This window comes from Nesoenas mayeri, assembly GCF_963082525.1.
Source record: "Nesoenas mayeri genome assembly, chromosome: 17".
Lineage (NCBI taxonomy): Eukaryota > Metazoa > Chordata > Aves > Columbiformes > Columbidae > Nesoenas > Nesoenas mayeri.
In genome coordinates, this window is record NC_137565.1 from 4525786 (window position 1) to 4544958 (window position 19173).

At 42.3% G+C, this 19173-nt stretch overlaps 1 protein-coding gene across 1 annotated transcript; it reads left to right on the forward strand.

Annotated features, from left to right (window-relative positions):
* The first annotated feature begins 1166 nt into the window (after window positions 1-1166).
* Window positions 1167-17973, forward strand: BCL7A (BAF chromatin remodeling complex subunit BCL7A). The gene is made up of 6 exons (XM_080355567.1): window positions 1167-1383; window positions 9093-9174; window positions 11312-11408; window positions 12760-12927; window positions 15008-15129; window positions 16352-17973. The coding sequence occupies exons 1-6, from the start codon at window positions 1292-1294 to the stop codon at window positions 16421-16423; spliced, it is 633 nt and encodes a 210-aa protein (XP_080211693.1). The 5' UTR covers window positions 1167-1291; the 3' UTR covers window positions 16424-17973.
* Window positions 17974-19173: the final 1200 nt, after the last annotated feature.

Consider the following 19173-nt stretch of genomic DNA (forward strand, 5'->3'; position numbering starts at 1 on the left):
CACGCTTCCTTCTTTACATCATCCTCAGCATCAATTTGAATAATAATGTAGGTCCTTAAGAAGCGTTCCTTTCAGTGGCAATGTTTTTTAAACAGAGATCGCTGTTATGTACTCTGAAAGTATCTGTAATTGTACAATTAGTACAAAAAGCAAGGTGTGCACTAGATGCAAGTTAATGAAGGAGTCCAGCAGCACTGTGACCAGAGCACACCAGGTATGTGACAGGAGATATTTTTTATTTGGAGCAGATACTCTGTTACTTAAAACCTGCCCAATTCCATGGAAATTATTGGGATTATTTTAGGCAGCTGAGAAACCTTATAACCACTGAAAAAAAATTAGATTTATTAAGCATTCTATTCAACAAGGCAGCTTTTTGCTGAATGTTTTTGCATCGCCAGGCCCCACGCTCAGGGTCTGCGATACTGTCACAAACACTTGCACAAGGGCTGGATGGGGTTGTCACTCGCCCGGAACAAGCTGCTCGGAAGCAAAGCGGCTCCCCCGGCCTCCCCGCACAGAGCTGAGGGCGAACGGGTCGGGGTGTCACCGGTGGAGCCCCCGGAGCTGCTCCTGCCACACGGCGCCGCGGGGTCCTCGCTCCTGCCCTCGGCCTCACGCAGCCCTGGCGGTGCCGGGAAGAGGGACCGCGGGGACAAACTCTCCCCTTCACCGGCACCTTTTCGCGGGAGGCCTCGCCGGTTTGTCCCCGCAGTTCCAGGGTGCCTGAGGGGGCGCGGGTGGGAGGCACTGAAGCGGTGTCGCCAGGGCCCCCGCGTCCCCTTCCTCAACCCCTCACCCTTCTTCCTCCCCTTGACCCCGACAGAGGTTCGGCCGGGTCGGCGTTGGCGCCTCCTGTCTCCTCACAGATCCCGCCGTCCCCTCACCGACCCCGTTGTCCCCTCACAGACCCCGCACAGACCCCGCTGTCCTCTCACAGACCCCGCTGTCCTCTCACAGTCCCCGTTGTCCCCTCACAGACCCCGCTGTCCCTCACAGTCCCCGCTGCCCTCTCACGGTCCCCGCCGTCCCCTCACAGCGCCCGTCCCGCGCGCCGGCCCCTCCCCCTCCGTCCCCGCGCGCGCGGGCTGCCGGCGGCGGCGCGGGGCGCGTGCGCAGTGCGCGGGCCCCGGCGGGCGGGCGGAGCCGAGCCGAGCCCAGCCGCGCCGCGCCGAGCGCACGGAGCTTTGTGCGGGCGGGCGGACGGACGGACGAACGCCGCGAGCAGCGCCGAGCGCCGCGTTCTCCGCTGAGGCCGCCGCCGCCGTCCCCCCCCCCCCCCGCCAGCAGCATGTCGGGCCGGTCGGTGCGGGCCGAGACCCGGAGCCGGGCGAAGGATGATATCAAGCGGGTGATGGCGGCCATCGAGAAAGTGCGCAAATGGTGAGCGGGCCGCGCCGCGCCGGGACCCCGCGCCCGCCCCCGCTCCCCCCTCACCCTCCGCCGCCCCCCGACCCCCGCGCCGTCCCCTCACGGGGCCGGAGCCCGCCGGGCGGCCGCGGGGGGGCGGGGAGCCGGCGGCACCCAGAAGCCATTTCGCTCCTGCGAGTCACATGAAGGCGGCGGCGGCGTGTGAGGGCGAGAGGCGGCTCCATTGTGCGGCCGAGCCCCCTGCCCGCCGACCCCCGCCGCTCCCCGCTGCCCCCGGCCCGCCGCCCCGCGGGGCCCGGGCCGCGCCGGGTGGTGCCGGAGGCGGGCGGCGGGTCGGGCCCGGCTCCTCCCGCCGCCCTCCCTACAAAGGGCCCTGAGGAGCGGGCCTGGGGCAGCCCTGCCGCCCGCTCTCTGTGGAACAGCTCAAAGAAGCATTCTTTCTTTCTTTTTTTTTTTTTTTTTTAAGCGTTAAAAGTACCTCTGCAAGGTGACAGAGAGTTTCTTTTATGATTTTTATTATTACACACTTATTTATTTATTTTACCCTTCAAGTTCCCGAGGTTTGCGTGTAAGCGCAGCAAACCCGGGCGCGATCGTGTCCCGCTGTTGTAAATCCCGAGCGGAGCAGGAGAGAGCGCGGATCTGCCGCTAGAATTTGGTTTAAATGCTATAATTGAAGGTTGTACCCCTGGTATAATAATTCCCTTTTGTTAGGCCTTAAACGTGTCTTGGCATTTTCCCGCTTTTGTCTTTTTCTGCTTTTGTTAGGAAAATCCACATGAGGTGTTTAAACAATACAGTGAAAGAGTCGCTGCAACGTTCTGCAGTGTGTCCAGGGTTTTTGGATGGGATAATGAGCAGTGGGACTTGAGAGTGAATCTCTTTCTTCCAGCAAGTTGACTGTTCAGTAGTATTTGTGCATGTGTCTTAAAATACTTTCTTTAAACATTTGAAACCCACGGGAAAATTCCCTTGGCTTAGTATTAACCTGCATAACTCAGCTTTTTAGAACCTGCTAAAATAAGGGAACGCTTGTATCGCACCCCACAGCTAATGCTTCGCTTTCGTTAAAAGAAAAGCAAAATACAGCGTTAAATGTGTATTATTCGGGCGAAGCGGATTGTTGCGTTTTAAATGGGCTTGAGCAGATGAATGGGCCCGTTGGCTTGAGCAGGACAAAGAATTGGGACGTGTGTCCAGTAATGCGGGGCACAAGCTGGGATTTCACAGGATCCAGCTGTTGTGTGGGGAGCTGGAGCAGCCCCAGCACCGCAGTTCTGTGGGTTTCAGGAACTCTCTTCCACTTGGGTGGTGGTTTAAAGTGCTGTTTGCTGACCAGCTTTGAAGGGTCAGAACAATGTGTAGTGGTGTGACAGGACTTTTGTTCAGATAGGAGCATTGTTGGATGTGTGGGACTATTCTGGCTGTAGGTATTTCATTCATGAGCGCAGCATACTTTGAATCCTCGTTGGCGGATTCCAGAGAGGAGTAGAGGCAGAAGCTTGGCCATTCAACAAAATGTCTAATTTATTTATTTTTTCTTGGCAGGGGCTCTTTGCCATGGTGTTAGTTGCTATGGCTTCCTTTATAAAACATAAATCTTATGGTATAAATAGACTTTGTACGTTTTAACCCTCAGGAGAAACAACTTTCCTGTACAGAATCATGCAGTGTTTCTTTTGATTATTGTCAGAAATATTCATATGGATTTTTGTGTGTGCATCTCGCCAGCATTTCCATAAACCATTTAAAGAAATCATCATGTGATGGTGAATCTCGTGATTCCCCCCACCTGCAGTCAAGTACATTGGGAAATTAGCAAGAGAGATGTGCCTTGTGGTTTAAATGTTTTATGAGACTTGGTTTGCACGAAATTGAACTTTACACACTAGCAATTCCTGCGTCTTTGGGAGAGCCACATAGGCGATTTCCAAGTGTGCAGTTCCATTTGCATAATAGGAGCAATTTGTTGCCATCCACAGCTCTTCTGTGGAAATGCAGCCACTGAAAATCAGAATACCTTGCACCCAACGTTTCACAGAACAGAGTTTTCTGAGGCTGGTGTGCTCGTAGCGCTGTGTGCCGAAGATGAGAGGCAGAATGAGCTGCAAACTCCTTCAAGGGGTCGGTGGCTCCGGTGTGTGCTGCCCGAAGCTCTGCTGGCCCGTGACGGTGCACAGCAGCCTCGCCGAGTGCCTGTACCGCCACATCGGCGAACGTACCGGTTGGAAAGCACTATCTATCAGGGCAGACTTTGTTCCTGAGAAAATACCCATCCCTTCTTGGACAGCGAGCCCTTTGATGCAGGTACCCTATCTTCTGGTGTGTTTGTAGAGCGCTGGGCACTTCTGGTATCGCTGGAACTTCGTAGTAAGCAGTGAAGTTGTTACGTTTTTATCTTGAGATTAATGTAACCGTATCTGCTTTGTTTAAACCACTCTTGTGAATGAGTATCTATTTTAGAAAACACATAGCACGTGTCTTGCAGAATACATGGTTGTGTTGTATTTGTGTAGCAGAAGTGTTAAATTTCCGTGGCTAAGAGGGCAGTTCTACTTTTTTAACAGTGCTTACAATTTTTCTTTCAGTCTGTTTTACAAAATCCTCTGAGTTAAATTTATCTCAATGAGTTTTGAAAGGTACAGGATTGGTTTTTTGTCTTTAAAGATTGACGGGTATGCGTAGATTCTAAATGGGTTCTCAAGACAAGAGAGGCAAAAAGCTATCGTGCCCTCAACAAGCATTAGGAAAATAATGGAAACACTCTTGTTTTATGAAAGTCTGATTTATTAAATGAAAGAAAATGCAGACATTTATTAAAAGACAAGTAATGACCAGGAGGCAGCATAAGTGGTAGCACATCTTGGGAGGCAGTGAAATAATTTGCAGGGGTATGTATAGTAGCACTGCTGAGCTTTTGGACAACTGTGCAAACATATAAGGCTGGAGGGATGACATGGCTGAGGGAGCGAGGTCTCCTGGTCCAGAGAATGCACCAGGAAAGAGGAAATCTCATCGTGTTGCTCCGTTTTTAAATTGTTCTGTCTTCACAGAAGTCATTTGACCTTCTTCTCATCCATCAAAGCCACAACCTAGGATAGTGACAGCACTTTAGGAAGAAGAGGTGAACTTGGAGAACTGATAAAAGTACTTACAGAAAGTGCTAAATATTTACGATGGCGGGGAATTGGCTGTAGAGCCCGGCTTGTCTTGGGATGTAGCTTAAAACAAAGCATGTTGTGTAGAAGTTGAGGAGCAAAGTCACCGCGGGCAGTGAGATCGTGTTGCCCGGCGCTGTTGGTTGGGATGGCGAGCTGTGGCCGGTTGGAATAGAATTCCTAGGCAATACTGCTGTAGCATTTCTGTTCTGTCTCCATTCAGACTTGCTAAAATATTTTTCCATGGTATGTAATGCTCTGAGATTGAGCTTCTTGCAGGTTTTGCTGCTCATGCTTCCTTTTTAAAATAGGCTTTCACTCTGAAAAGTACTTATGAGATAGAGCTTCCTAACATGTTGTCTTTGGAAAAATACTATTTGCCACTACTGGATTGCCACCCCGGTTCAGTCTGGTTACATTGCCTGGGTTTGGTTTCCTACTAAGATTGTAGTGCAAGCAGTTGCAGTAAAAATACCCAGAAGCGTGCTGAAGTACTGTGGTGGCCCAAAACCACTGTTACTGTGCTTGAATTATGATGCGTTTTTTCTGGCTTGTGGTTGTTTCTTTTTGAGCCGGGACATGCTCTGTGACTCCAGTGAAAGCTGGATGTACGTTAAAGGTAGAGTTTTGTCATGCGTAAGCTGTGTGTTTCTTTACTCTAACAAAAGGTGCTTGTTGCAATGTGGAACGTAGCAGAACTTGCTCAAAAACGTGCTGGTCTGTGGAAGTTAAAGGCCACTCTCATAATGTACCATATTTAGATGAACTCGGGGAGAAAGTGTCCTTAACTGTTAGTCTCTGTCCCTTCATACTACATGGGCTTTTATTGTATTTGTAGCGTGGTCAAGAAATACCATGTATGTTTGGGGCTACTTCACGTTGGTCACTAGACGAACATCTACATAGTGATAGGCGTGCTCTGAAAAGCAAAAAAACCATCTGTTTTTGTGCATCTCACAGCACTTCGTGTGTATAATAATGGCATTTTCTTTCCCATTCCCCTTTCTCCTTTGCTTGATCCCACAGGGAGGTCATAATTCTGTGATTTTCACCAAACTCTGTTGCAATGCAAGTGAGTGTGATGTGATAAATTCAGCATTATGACGTCACTTCGTGATCATCAACAGAAGATGGGGTATGTGGGAGCAAATCCTTGTGTAAATACAGATCACTGTGATAAATGATAATCACGGTAAAAGGCCAAACAGGTGTGAAAGCCTTTTCTTGAATGATAATATATTGGCAGTAAGGGCTTTCTGTTTCTGTGCCGTCAAATGTCTTTAGTGCTGGTTTCTGCTGCAGAAGCTATACAACTCTTGTGTTTGCTCACTGGTATATTACTTTTATACACAGAATAGGATATTCATCTTTGGAGCTTTAGTGTTAATAGACAAAATATAAATATATTTAAGAGTCTTGGGCTATTTAGAATGGGGAATTGAGTATATAATTATGTAAGTTCTAGGATATTAGTATGCCTCAGGCATAAGCACTAAAGAAGTGTTGATACTACTACTTACCCCACATATCCTTGGCTGTCCTTTAAATGCTGTGCAGATATGGTTCACAATTTAAAAATGCTTTAACACAATTTCAGATAAATGTAAGGATTTGTTTTTGTTGTATTGACTAGTTTCTGAACTTACTGTAACTATATACTTAAGATACTTTTCAGTATGGAAGATTTAAATAAAAGATTTTGTGTATATTTCAAGTTTTGCCACTTTCCGTTGTTGTTATGCCTGTGTCATTCATGGAGGAACAGGAGAGGTTTGAAACCAGATTTTTATTGTTTGTGAAGCTATGGAGCTTGTCAGCTAGACATGGGCAAGTAAAGTTGGTAACTGCCAGATTTTTAGGCTGATTGACTCTCAGGCTGATGTTGTTCCTCTACGTTTTCCAATCCACCAGTCAATGTAGAGATCAATCTATGTAGCAGTAATGAAGCAGTGTATGGTGCAAAAAAATATTGCCTAGTATTGCTTAACAAAGATGGAATTCTGGTCGGGGTCCCTGGACAAGAGGGTTCAACAGAAGATCCATTTTACAGACAGGAAAACAGGTGGAGAATCTACCTGTAGTTTCACAACAGAATGGGCTTGTGCCCACGAGTTCATTAATTCCTTGTTCCTACTCCAGCATTTGGTCAGCGAGAATATTTTGTAGTTTCTGCAGCGTTTAGCAAACTTATTGTTATGGGCAGCGTCAGTGAATTGTCAGTTCTAATGAAATTAAGAGGAAAGTCCCTGGTCAGCAGGTTGGGATGGTGTCTTTGCACAAAAGATAAACAGTGAGTGTTCAGGGTAGAAGTGGTTGTGGGGATTTGGGTATTTTGGTTGGTTGGTTTAGTTTTTGTTTTGAAATAGAAGGATAGTAAGTATTGCTGATGATATTCTAAGCTTTATTTACAATAAACATCTTAAATCCTGGATTTATTTACCCTCTTGACCCTAAATGTCTGAAAGTCATTGCATTTCTTTATTAACAAATTGGTGTTTGTGTTGCCAATGATTTTATTAAGTTTCAGAGGAGCTCGTCTTCTTTCTTCCTATGAATACTTCTATGGTCTTAAATGTTCAATACTGTAAATGCTTACACCTGTAAAATATTTGAATAATAGCATTGTGATGTTGGGTTTTCTTTTTAGCCATAAGTGTTTGCAGGACTGGGATGTCAATGTGCTTCCATCACAAAAATATCCTTATTCCCATTGTTGTCTGAATTACTGTGTATTGAGTTCAGTAAAAAAATCCCTATAGCAGGAGGGTTATCAATATTTAAAGTGGTACTTAAGAGGCTCAAAAGAATTAAAATGTCAGGGCTAACTTTAATACTAGAAAGAAAAAGTTACTAATATAGGTTTCCTCCTGTGTTCTACAGTCTGTCCAGTGAAGATGCTGTGTGAGGCTGCTTTGAGATGCTAACAGGTATCTTGAACTTTTGGTTTTCCAGTGCAGCATCTCTAAGTAATATTTTGCTGTAGGAAAAGACTAAAATCTTGATTTATTTTTTTAAAGCATTTATTCACCTCTCTCTACACCCAAAACAAAACCCCAGCTGGTTTTATTTCCATAATTTCAAAGATTTTCTTAAGTAGAAATAAGTTTAGTTTGTCTTGTATCGTTAAAATATATATATATATCTCATGGTCATCCCTTCAAAATTAAGTACACTCTCATTATTGACATGCCCTCATCTCCGTGGTCATTTTTATCACATTTAGCATTAGAGCTCCAAATCAGCGTAAAATTGGGTTTTGACGTACTTTAGCCGTGCAGGATATCCAAGGGGATGTATCTAAACACACTGAGGAGAAACTGCTCCAAGAAGAGCCATAGGAAAGAAATGAATCTGAAATAGTTTTGTGCTTGATTTAAAAGATTCTTGTGGAAAGAATCTTATCAAATTGCATATAAAGCTGCCTTTTTTGTTTGTTTGTTTCTTAGATAGGAAAGTGTCTTCTCCAAAGGGAGAACAAATAAGATTTGCCTTAGTAGCTAAACAAATAGTCAGGAGGATGTTTGTGGCATTTGTACAATGTGGCTGCTTTTGATTCTGGAAGCCCTTTCTAAAAATGGAGCGATCACATATGTATTTGGAGTCACATCCAGCTTCTCCCATCCTGCAAGGATTGTTGTTTTTTTTTAGACTGTAACTGGATCTCAAATCTATTATTTAAATGTGTTTTTTAAAAAGAAGAATGCTTGAGATCTCCTGCCAAATTAATTTCAGATGTTCCTGAATTTTTAATGGAATCGGTCTTCATTGTTAACTTTGAATCGATCCATTTGCAGAGCTATATTCCAAACCAGCAGTTGTAATCTGTGACCTGAAAACTGATCACAGGATTGTGATTAAATTTCTCTGGCACTGTGGACCTTCCTTTAATATTCTGATGTAAAGGGCTCAAGGAATTCATCCTTTAAGTGTTCAGCATCCTTTCCATCCCTGTGACTGCGTGACCCCTCCAGCCAGATTCCCTTCACAATTTACCGATGTGACTCTCCAGAGTCTGAATTCTGCATCCCAGCACATGTTGCTGCCAATGAGGCTGTTGGTTCTAAGACTAGAATTTCAGAGCTGCCTGACAGGAGCGTTGAGCGAATGTTAAATTGCTAGCAGCAAATTTCTACCCAAAATAAACCTCAGATGGTCAAAATGCACTTAGATTTCTAATACCATTAAACAGCTTCAGGACAATCAAACCACACTGGTCTGTCTAAAACCTCTTCTGCTGTCTAGAAACTTAAGTGAAAATTGTAGGCATTAAATCTGCATTTTCAGTAGCTGTTCTTCTTAACTGTATCTTTAATCCAGATCTTATTACTGCTACTGCAGTTTTTCACGTAGTCAGGTAACAGCCCTGAGAAATCTGGAGGTTAGCAGTGCTCTAACAAGTTTTTGAAATGCAAAGAACAATTTGCACAATGCAGCACTAAAGACTATGTAATAGACATCATCCTACTTAATAGCCTATTTAAATCCTTGACAACTTACAATAGTAGATCACTTTCTTTTGAATCCGAAGTTTAACTTTTATTGTCCTGCATTGTGATTTTATAGGGAGAAGAAGTGGGTGACAGTTGGCGACACATCCCTAAGGATTTACAAATGGGTACCAGTAACAGAACCAAAAGTCGATGATGTAAGTATCCTGCAGATATCTTGCTTTTTTCCGAGGTGTAGACACTGATGTTTAGGGACAGTCAAAAGAAATTTGCTCTCTGCTTCGAGCCTTTTTAAGCTAAGGCTGGTCTGGGTCTTGCAAGTGTTTGAATATAAATGCTCCAGGGAAAACGTTGATCTCTACAGAAAGTGATGGTGATGGTTCAGTGGGTGTCAGTCTTCCTGGAGTCAGCTTGGATCAGTTCTCAGATAACTGTTACACGGTTGGCTTGAGACTGATTTTTGAAACCTTTCTCCAACATAATACCAGGGAGGGAAAGCTAAGACATAAATTACTTTTCCCCTCTTTCTGCCTGAAGCTTTAAAGGAAAGTAGCTGGTTTACAACTGTGTGGAGAAGGTATTCCGTCTGTGCATCACTGCTGTTCTGCTCAAAAACTGGTGCAGAACACTGAAGTAGGGGTAGGAAAGTCCTCCGAAACTGAGAGCGCTTGTGTTAAATCCGATTTCATCCACCTATGAAGGAGCAGACGGGGTACTTGCTTTTTACTACAATAGGAGAATGGGATCTTTTTTACTGCTTTATGTTTCAAATGGAAGTTCTTTGATTTTAGTGAATACAGATTAGATTACTTCCCCCTTCACATGTTGTTCCTAAGCCACTTTGACATTTCTTTGAACTGGAATTAGAGAATTAGCTAGGCTCTTTCCTCCTCCTAGTTTTGGAAGGCTGTTGTAGAACCTCACCGCTTTGATGGTTAAACCTTTAAAAGAAAAAACCTTTAAAAAAAAAAAAAGCTCAAACCTGAGAGAGATTATGTCTCCTCTGAACTTTCATTTTGCAAAGGTAAAGAAGTCCATGTGCTTTCACCTCTGTTATACATATTAGGGAATAAAATCTGGCTTCTCTGAAGTAACAATACAATTTAAAAATAAGCCTAATAATCTGTTTAAAATAGAGGGAAAAGTCCTTCCGGGTATCACATGTTGAACTTCTGCAGTCTTAGACAATATTTGATTGTGGTTTTAGTTCCTCCCCTTGTTGGAGGTCACTGTCTTATCCAGTGGGGTGGATTGACGAGCGTTCTTCCTAGAGTCAGGCTTTTAATTGTGTTCTGAGCGGGCACGCAGGATCCTCCAAAAGCAGTGCAGCTGCTTTTTCTCCTACGAGACCAATTACATCACGTCTTAATTGCAAATGCTGCATCCGTTAGCAGGCGCGGATTTCCATGTGATGGATGCCACTGTCTCCTCCTTTGTTTTACCGCATGCAGTCCATACTGCCCTTCGGTCAGGAGCATGTTGTGACCTATTGTTTGTGCAGGACTGTCTTGCTTATGCGCTTTGTTTTAGGCTAGTCTGGGTTTTCTTAATTGACCTTGTAGTTTTAATGAAGAAGCAGCATGAATTGTAGAGAAGTAGGAGGTTTCTGCAGTGTTAGTCGTTGAGAAAGAGGTAAAAAACTGTCTCTTTAGCTTAAAAATTCTAGATCTGTTCTCATTCCTGTTGTGCGTGCACTCATATGGTCTAGGTGTATTCTACAAGCTTTCTGATCTGGGAGAACGTGTTGAGTTTTGTAGCAGTGGATGTGCATAAACTGTTCAGTGAGCAGAGTTACCAGCTCAGAAATTGCAAATGTCACGAGTCGTAGCCCTGCCGCTGCTCAGCGATGTTCTTCTTCCCTTCTCCTGGTGCAGCAGAGATTGTTCTGACCTTGCTTTTGTAGCTCTTTGGACGGAGTACACAGTTAGCAGCCAGCACCTCCCAAGTTCTCTGCCTCAGTTCCAACAAGCCACTCAATCCATTCCCTCTTTGTAGAATGAGGGGTATGATTGAGAAATTTTGTACTTTTTACAAAAATTGTGCAGTTGTTTGAAGATGAAAAATGTGTTTAAGTGCTAACACACTTATTTCTGGATGAAAACCTATATATCCTAGTGTTTTGTGTCACGAAGAATACAGTGAGAAAAACAGCCTGTAGTTATTTGCGCTAATACATTATTGATAATGTCAGTGATTATCGCCTTGGGTTTATTTCTCACTTGAAATTAAGTGAGATGCTTTCAGAAGCAATGAGTGGGAAGGGTTTTATATTGCAACATGGATTTCTCGTTGTGGTGATAGTGTCATTTGTTCGTGGTAACTCTTGTTTTTCAGAAAAATAAGAATAAGAAAAAAGGTAAAGATGAAAAATCTGGCTCTGAAGTGACCACTCCAGAGAACAGCTCCTCTCCAGGGATGATGGACATGCATGGTGAGTGGGAGGTCAGCCCCGCTGGCCCTGCTGCCCTGCTCTGAAAGTACCGCCTAGAAGTGAAAACAGATACTCATTTGGCACCTTGGACTTGTGTGGGTGTACTGACAGTTTTTTAAATGCCATTTGTATTTGGGTTGTGTGGGTAAAAAAAAATGATAGTGGAGCTAAAATGAAAATGAAAATAGAAATATCTATCATTCAAAATACTACACTCGGGTGAAGTAGTAATTCTGTTGAGTTTGCGTCTTGAAGAACCAAAAGACCTCCAAGAGACCTCAGTGGCACCTGCTAAAATTTGTGCGGGTTTTGTACTTTTTAACTCTGTAGGTGAGTCAGGCCTCAGTGTGTGAGCGCCAGGGAGGCGAGCTCTGCGTCTCTGCTGTCTTCCTTTGGCTTCAGCTTGATGAAATGAACTGCTTAATAGCACATTTTTTTGCTTGCCACTCTGGCACTATTAGATGATTTTTTCTCTTTAAGTGTGAACTGTTGAGTGTTCACCTGGTGTTTATTACACGGCTCAGCTCTGTACAATTTTTTACCTTCTAGGTGTTTGAATAACAATTATGGCTGAAAATGCAGCACTATTTGAACCGAGAACAGGGGTTCTCTTCTTAGTGGGTTGTAATTTTTTAATTTAATTTTTATTTGCGTTGCCTCCTGGTTATTTTTTGCGGTGTTCAGAGCGAGTATTGTCTTGCAGTTAAAGGATCGAGCAGGATTTTCACAGATCTGGATTAATTTTTCATTTGTTTCAAACTTCTGAGCTTTTACCTTGGTCACATCATTTAATTTTCTTGTTTTGTTTCTCCCATCCGTGAGGTGAATATAATACTTGGGTTTTTTTATCATGTATCACAGGAAGAGGGTTCGGGCAGAGTATTTCCTGTTAACTACAGAGACACGATCTGTGCTGCAGAAAGTTACTGTGATCCAAGTTTTTGGAGGCTAGAGAATATTCTGGACAATTTTCCCTTAGAAACTATTGGCATTGAGACTGGATGTTATATTTTACCTTGATGGGGGTTCATTTGGAAGAGATCTGAGTTAGACACTCTTGGTTTTATTGTATAATATTAGTTAGAGCACCTTTTCTGAAGTTTTCTGATTTTTGGTAACTTCTAGAAAACTCCTCTATTACAACATAGGCTGCAAGAGCAAAAATTGTGGTGGTGTGGAAAAAAGTTAGATGTAGTGCTAGTCTAAATGCTTGGACTGGATCCCCAATGAGCCAGAATGTATCTTGTGTTATCAGGGAATAATATAGGGAAAATATGGAAGGATTAATGTGTGCTTTTTATCTTGTCAAATTAGTTTTAGGTGTTTTTTTTTTTACCTTTTTTGTTAATAGATGACAACAGCAACCAGAGTTCAATAGCTGATGCTTCTCCAATAAAACAAGAGAACAGCAGTAATTCCAGTCCAGCACCAGAACAGAACTTGTCAACACAAGCAGACAGCACTGAAGTCAAGTCTGACGAAACTCAGGCAGAAGCGAAGGAGCAGCCTGGTTCAGAAGGTGAGCTGAAAACACCGTCTGCAGAGCCAAACAAAAATTGTTATCCTTTAGTGTATCATTTATTTGCTTATCTGTTTTAAGAACTGAATAATAACAATTCAAAATAAATCGTTTTGAATTCTCAGCACTTACGTGAAAATGGGCCATAATCTGTCTGGCCTACCGGTGAGCCTTCCATGCAGCTGGAAAGGTCAGATTGACATTCAGGGTGTTTTCAGAGAGGAAAAAGAAGTGTTACAGTATTACATTGCAGTTGCACACAGATTAAAAGTATGTATAGGTTAAGAGATTGTTCCGAACCTCACTCTTTAAATGTTATTTTGGGTAATTGAAACATGCCCTGTATTTATATTCTCAGGAATGTAACTTTCTTCATCCTATGATAACAGATAAAAGATGTCCCTAACACCATTCGAATGATTTGGTTGCAGAATTCTTTCCATAGCAAAGCAATTAAATTACGCCCTCCCGATTTAGTTCTTAGCTCAGTAGATGCACTAACCAATTTAAATTTAGAGCTTTTATCTTGGTAATACCAGAATGGTTAAGTATGTTAAATGTCGTCATTGTTAATTGGGGTTAAAATTTGACAACTGAGTCGTCACCAAATAGGAATAAATCAGAACACCATATCCTTCAAAGAGAATCTCAGCCAACATTTTTGGTCATGGTGAACAGTGAGGATTTACTCGTTGGTCTGATATTGTCTGAACCCGCTTGTGTGAAGCTGTGACATAGTGTACGTGCTTCTTGGACTAAATTTAGTTTCAGGGACAATCATACCAAGTTCTCTGGAATAGTTCCAGAGCCAGTTACTAGAAGACGAAAGGGAGAAGTAATGGCAAAAAATACATGTTATTAATGTATTTTTTTCCATTGGTTATATACCATGTTTAAAAATTTATGAAATAATTATTTATCTGCTGAAAGTGTTATGAGCAATTAAACCCCTGGAATTGTGACACTATTCAGCAGGATACAGTTAACGACCTTGTACGTCTGTCTCATGTTACTACACCAATATCAGGGAGGTTTCTTAGGGCCAGGGGACAGTTTGGAGGGTCAGAAATGCCTCCTAGGGACTTCTTAAAGAAAACAGGTGCATTCAGGACGTTCTGATAGGCATACGAGTCATCACAGGCACCGGGATAGCTCAGGGCCAGGCAGTTCGGAGCATGGATCCCCTTGCCCAGTGAGTGGGGATTGTCAGCGGCACCTGGAAGAGACCAGAGCAGCTCGAGGTGTTTTCCTGTACTGAGAAGATGTGCGGATCACAGTGCTCCTTAGCCCAAGTTGCAATGTGTGCCGAGACATCCACAACAGAAATTGGAATTCCTTCTGACCCTCGGGACTTGTTTCGTTATCAGTAGGAACATGCTTTTCTGGTGAGACATGGAAAGGAAGATCATTCTGTCTGAGTGTGCTGAATGTGATCTTTGAGACTGCTCATCACAGGCGTCACTTCATGTTGAATTCAGTCAGAGAAGCTTTCAGAAAAGCCTGTGATGCTTTTTATACAGTACACTAGAAAAATATTCATATGCTTTAACTGAGTCCTCTGTAAATCTTGCCTTAAGAGAGAAAGAGAAGGATTTAAAAACAAGCAAAAACCCCCACAATCAAACAGGAAAAGTGGCAGCATGTAAGAGCTATAAGGAGCTGGAAGACTTCTCCATGAGTATGCACCAGAATTAAAAAGTGTGCAACCTTAATGGTTAAGCTAGCTAGCTGAATTTCCAAATCACAATTCAGCCCTTTTCGTAGCTGTTTTTCACTTTGATTTGAAGGAAGTTTCCTTGAGGTCGTCCTGTTCGCAATGTTTATGTTGAAACTTGTTTGCTAATAGTGTTGACATGATTCTGTGTCGCGGGGTGTGCAGGAGCTTGGCTCCCTCTAGGGACTGAGTCCAGCCACTGGATGCTGTTTAATTCATTATATTCATACTGTCATGCATGCTATTGGTAATGGTTACATGTGGGTGAAATTGATGCGTTTGGGATGTTGCTAATGAGAAGGCATCCTAAAAGTTCCTGCTGAATGCTTTCATTTGTTGGCTTAAAATTCTTTCTTGACATTTCAGATACCTCTGATGAACAGAATTCACAGTCTTCAATGGAAAATTCCGTGAATAGTTCAGAGAAAGCAGAAATTCAGTCCTCTGGAGAAAATGATATAATTACAGAGGCATCTAAAAACTCTCAGGTAACTTTAAGCGCAAAAGCCCGGTTATTTGGAATTTGGAAAAGAGGATTTTTGCCAAAAAGCAAACGTAAGGAGGCCAGTTGTGTATTTAGACTTATTTCCAAAGTTGATGACAGTAAAGCAGCCATAGACTATTAGATGTATCTGGTTTTGTGGTTAATTGGATTGTCTCCTTGCATGTCACATAATTTGGACAGTAAAACTAGATGGGTCTGGTTTACTTTTCAGTTTCCTAAACCAGTCTCTGTTAGTTTTGTAAGGGAATATTAAAATTTCACGTTAATAAATTGCCGAGATCTGCGGGCAGAGCGCAGCTCAGTCCGTTGCTTTTCCTTGTGGGTGGTTGGCTTGTTCCAGCGCACAGCTCGCGCTTTCCAAACCTTGCGTGTTCCGTCCTGCAGAGCTTGCTTTGGCTGCAGCGGGAGGAAATCGGTGTGCGCTGGGTGTGGGTTGTACTCCAGTTGTGTTAACATTAAATCGTAAGCTAACGTGAGCTGAGGGAAGTCTGGGTATAACGATGCATCAAGGCTCTTGCTTGGAATATTCGCTGTGGGCCCAGCACTAGAATTTTGCCCTTTGTCTGTAGACAACAACAAGTGCTCAGATGTTGAGGTAAGATCACAGAATTACAGAATGTCAGGGATTGGAAGGGACCTCGAAAGCTCATCCAGTGCAATCCCCCCATGGAGCAGGAACACCCAGATGAGGTTACACAGGAAGGTGTCCAGCTGGGTTTCAAATGTCTCCAGAGTAGGAGACTCCACAACCCCCCTGGGCAGCCTATTCCAGTGTCTGTCACCCTTACTGAGAAGAAGTTTCTTCTCAAATTTAAGTGGAACCTCTTGTGTTCCAGTTTGCACCCATTACCCCTTGTCCTATCATTGGTTGTCACCGAGAAGAGCCTGGCTCCATCCTCCTGACACTCACCCTTTATACATCTGTAAACATTAATGAGGTCACCCCTCAGTCTCCTCCAAGCTAAAGAGCCCCATCTCCCTCAGCCTTTCCTCACACGGGAGATGCTCCGCTCCCTTCATCATCTTTGTAAGTAGTGATTTCAGGAAGCAAATGCACGTGGTCATGTCATTCTCACATGCAGGGTTGCTTTGTATTTTACAAATGACAAGCCAGGGAATTTGTTCATGTTTTTTGTTTGATGTTTATGGTGCCTGAAATTCAATGCAATGATAATGTGGTTGTTTTTCTTTTCCCCCTCCTTAAGGACTCTGAAGGAGTGCCACCTTCTAAAAAGATGAAAGTAGAGGCTTCCCAACAAAATGTTGAAGAGATTTAGACTATAGATCTTTCTGGTCAGTTTTTATGTAAGGTACATCAGTGGGCTTAATTATAGAACAACCTTACTTAAGCATCTTCTCTTGGATGAGGACAGAACTCCTAACTTTTCAAGTTACCAAGCAAAAATCCAAGAAAGCCTAACAAAGGTTTAACTTCTCAGACACTGAAAACTTTTTCCTGTGAAACAAACATTGAGAACTTTTAAGTTACTGTCTCTGAAATGGTTGGAGTAAACAACTCAGGAGGGGTCTACGCACTGTTTCTAAAGTCAAAATTACAATTATGTTGCTGCTGTATTTTTTTTTTTTCATTTCTCTATTTAACATTGTAAGATATTTAAGGATGGTACAGGTCAGGTATTAGCTTTCATGTGAAGTTCATTGTTCTGGCGTGATGTCTGCTTTTGTTTTGTGCCTTGTGTTCTGAAAACAGTGCTAACTTTTAAAAGTTGTTTTGCAACTGTCTCCTTTGCAAAGTGGCCTATGTTTGTATAATGCCATGTAGTAAGGCTTTTTCTCTTTTTTTTTTTGTTTTGTTTTGTTTTTAATTTTTAAATCCCTGGTGCTTAAATTTTTAACAAATACAGATCAGGAAGCCATTTTCACTCTTGGAGTCCAAGGAGAAAAAGGAGCTTGATATTTTATTTTAGCAGCTATAGTGGAGATCTTTTATTGAATGCATGGCATTCGCAACTGTAAATTTGGTCTTCTAAATACTTAACTTCATCAGAAGTTAACATGATCTGTTCACCATTTATAGTCCAGATCTGAATATATACTATAACACAGCAGTTAAAATACTTACGTATTAGGTCCAGATATCTGTACTGGGTACAACTTGCTTTACAGAAAAGTTCCACTATGTACATAAATAGGATCAAAGGGATTGATGCACAGTGAATTCATTTTCAATTGGTCTTTTTTGATATCATGTTTTCACTGAACTGGATTTCATTGTGTTGTTTCTTTAGGAGATGTTTACTTCTGTGTTCCAGGTTAATACTGTATTGGAGGTTTCTTTCTTTCTTTCTTTCAGCAAGTCTTGTAAATAAGCCTTGTTGTTTCCCGACACCGTTGTTAGAAATGTTCTGTTCTTTAGCGTGCTTGCGCTAAACTTGATGCAAAGGCACGAAGTGGGTGCAACTCCCTTCACATTCACGGCGTGTAGAAGCGCAGAACCGTCTGCGTCGGGCTGTAAGTGCGGTGAGCTTTGTACTTCCAGGGTGAGCTCCCACTTACAAATACCCGGTGTCGGCAGGAACCGCTTATTTCTCGCTTCAGTACGCACGTGCGCGTATGTACATCCATACGTACATCTGTATTGCTGGATCGGGCCCTTAGTCTGTCTTCGCTTTGTGTGGGAGATGGAACTTGTAACTTAAAATATGATCTCACAGCTCTGAAAATGGTTGCATATAGTTTGTAAGCTAAGAACTGTAAATACTTTTTAAAATAATAATAATAAAAAAATTGCTTCCAGTTGATACATTTTTCATAATTAGCTCTTCATTAAGCTTATTTATTTCTGAATTCTCCAATAGTGAAAATGGCTTGCACTTAGACTACTGTATTGGGTTTGCAATTACCACTTTATTATGGAAAAAGAGGTGGGGAAGTTTGGGGAGGGAACGGAGGGAGGAGTGGGAGCCGTACTGACCTTCTGGAAGGCGGTCGTGGGATTGAACTCCAAATAACGTACAAAACTCAGTTTCAGAACTTTTCCTTTCTGTTGAAATATAAGAAGAATTGGGATTTTAACTGAATAAAATTGGATGACAAATCACTCATGGAAACAGTCTGCTCCCTAATGAGGTTTTTGGGATTTCTGGTCTGATCATGAAGTCCATTAACATTCTGAAAATAAGGAAATGAGGAGCCAAAAAACTGTATTTGCACAATTATATGCAATGAAACGGTAGAATTCTCTCTTGAATTGTGTGTATGCCTAAAATGTGGATAACTGGTCAATGACGATTGATTTGTATGTATATTACATTCAGATTTAAGTGATATTTTGTGAGAAGTTCTATTGATATATTAAATGGGCAAATCTAGAAAGATTCAAACTTTAAAATATTTTTGATTTACTAACTTTCTGTTGGTTTTAATGCTAAAACAAACCAACTCTGATGCCACCTTTGACAAGTAGTCATGTTTACTAATCCCTCTCTTCAGGTGCATCGCAGCAAGCTTTTAATTTTCATTTTGTAGATGTTTCCAAGGGAGTAAATAGACTTTTCGTTTAGAAACTAATTCCTGTACTTTAGAAAGAAATAAAATATATAAATAGCACTAAAAATACCTCAAATTTTTCATTAGATAGAACCATTTATTGGCATTATTGACATCAACAGGTTTAATTATAAACTTCCTTTTCTCTCCTGTGGCTTCTGCTCAGAACTGTTCATTGTTCTGTGGCTTACACGACAAGGCATCATAACCATGTTCCTAGAGGCTTTATTTCTGAAGTAGTAACGCTTTATTTACAGCTTCTACAGAATACATTCAGAACTTGTGTTTTTTTAACCAGAGATTCTAGTGACAACAGACAACTGAACAAGCAGATAGATTTGGGTTCCTTAGACCTGCTATTGTCAGTCTCTAAGGGAAGAGACTTTGACATTATCTGGTATGAAGAAATCCAAAATAGTGTATAAGACTGTTATTAGTCTTTTTTTGAAGTGCCTGATAACATTTATGGGCCAACGGATGTGATTAAACACATTTTAATGCCAGAAAGTACAGATGG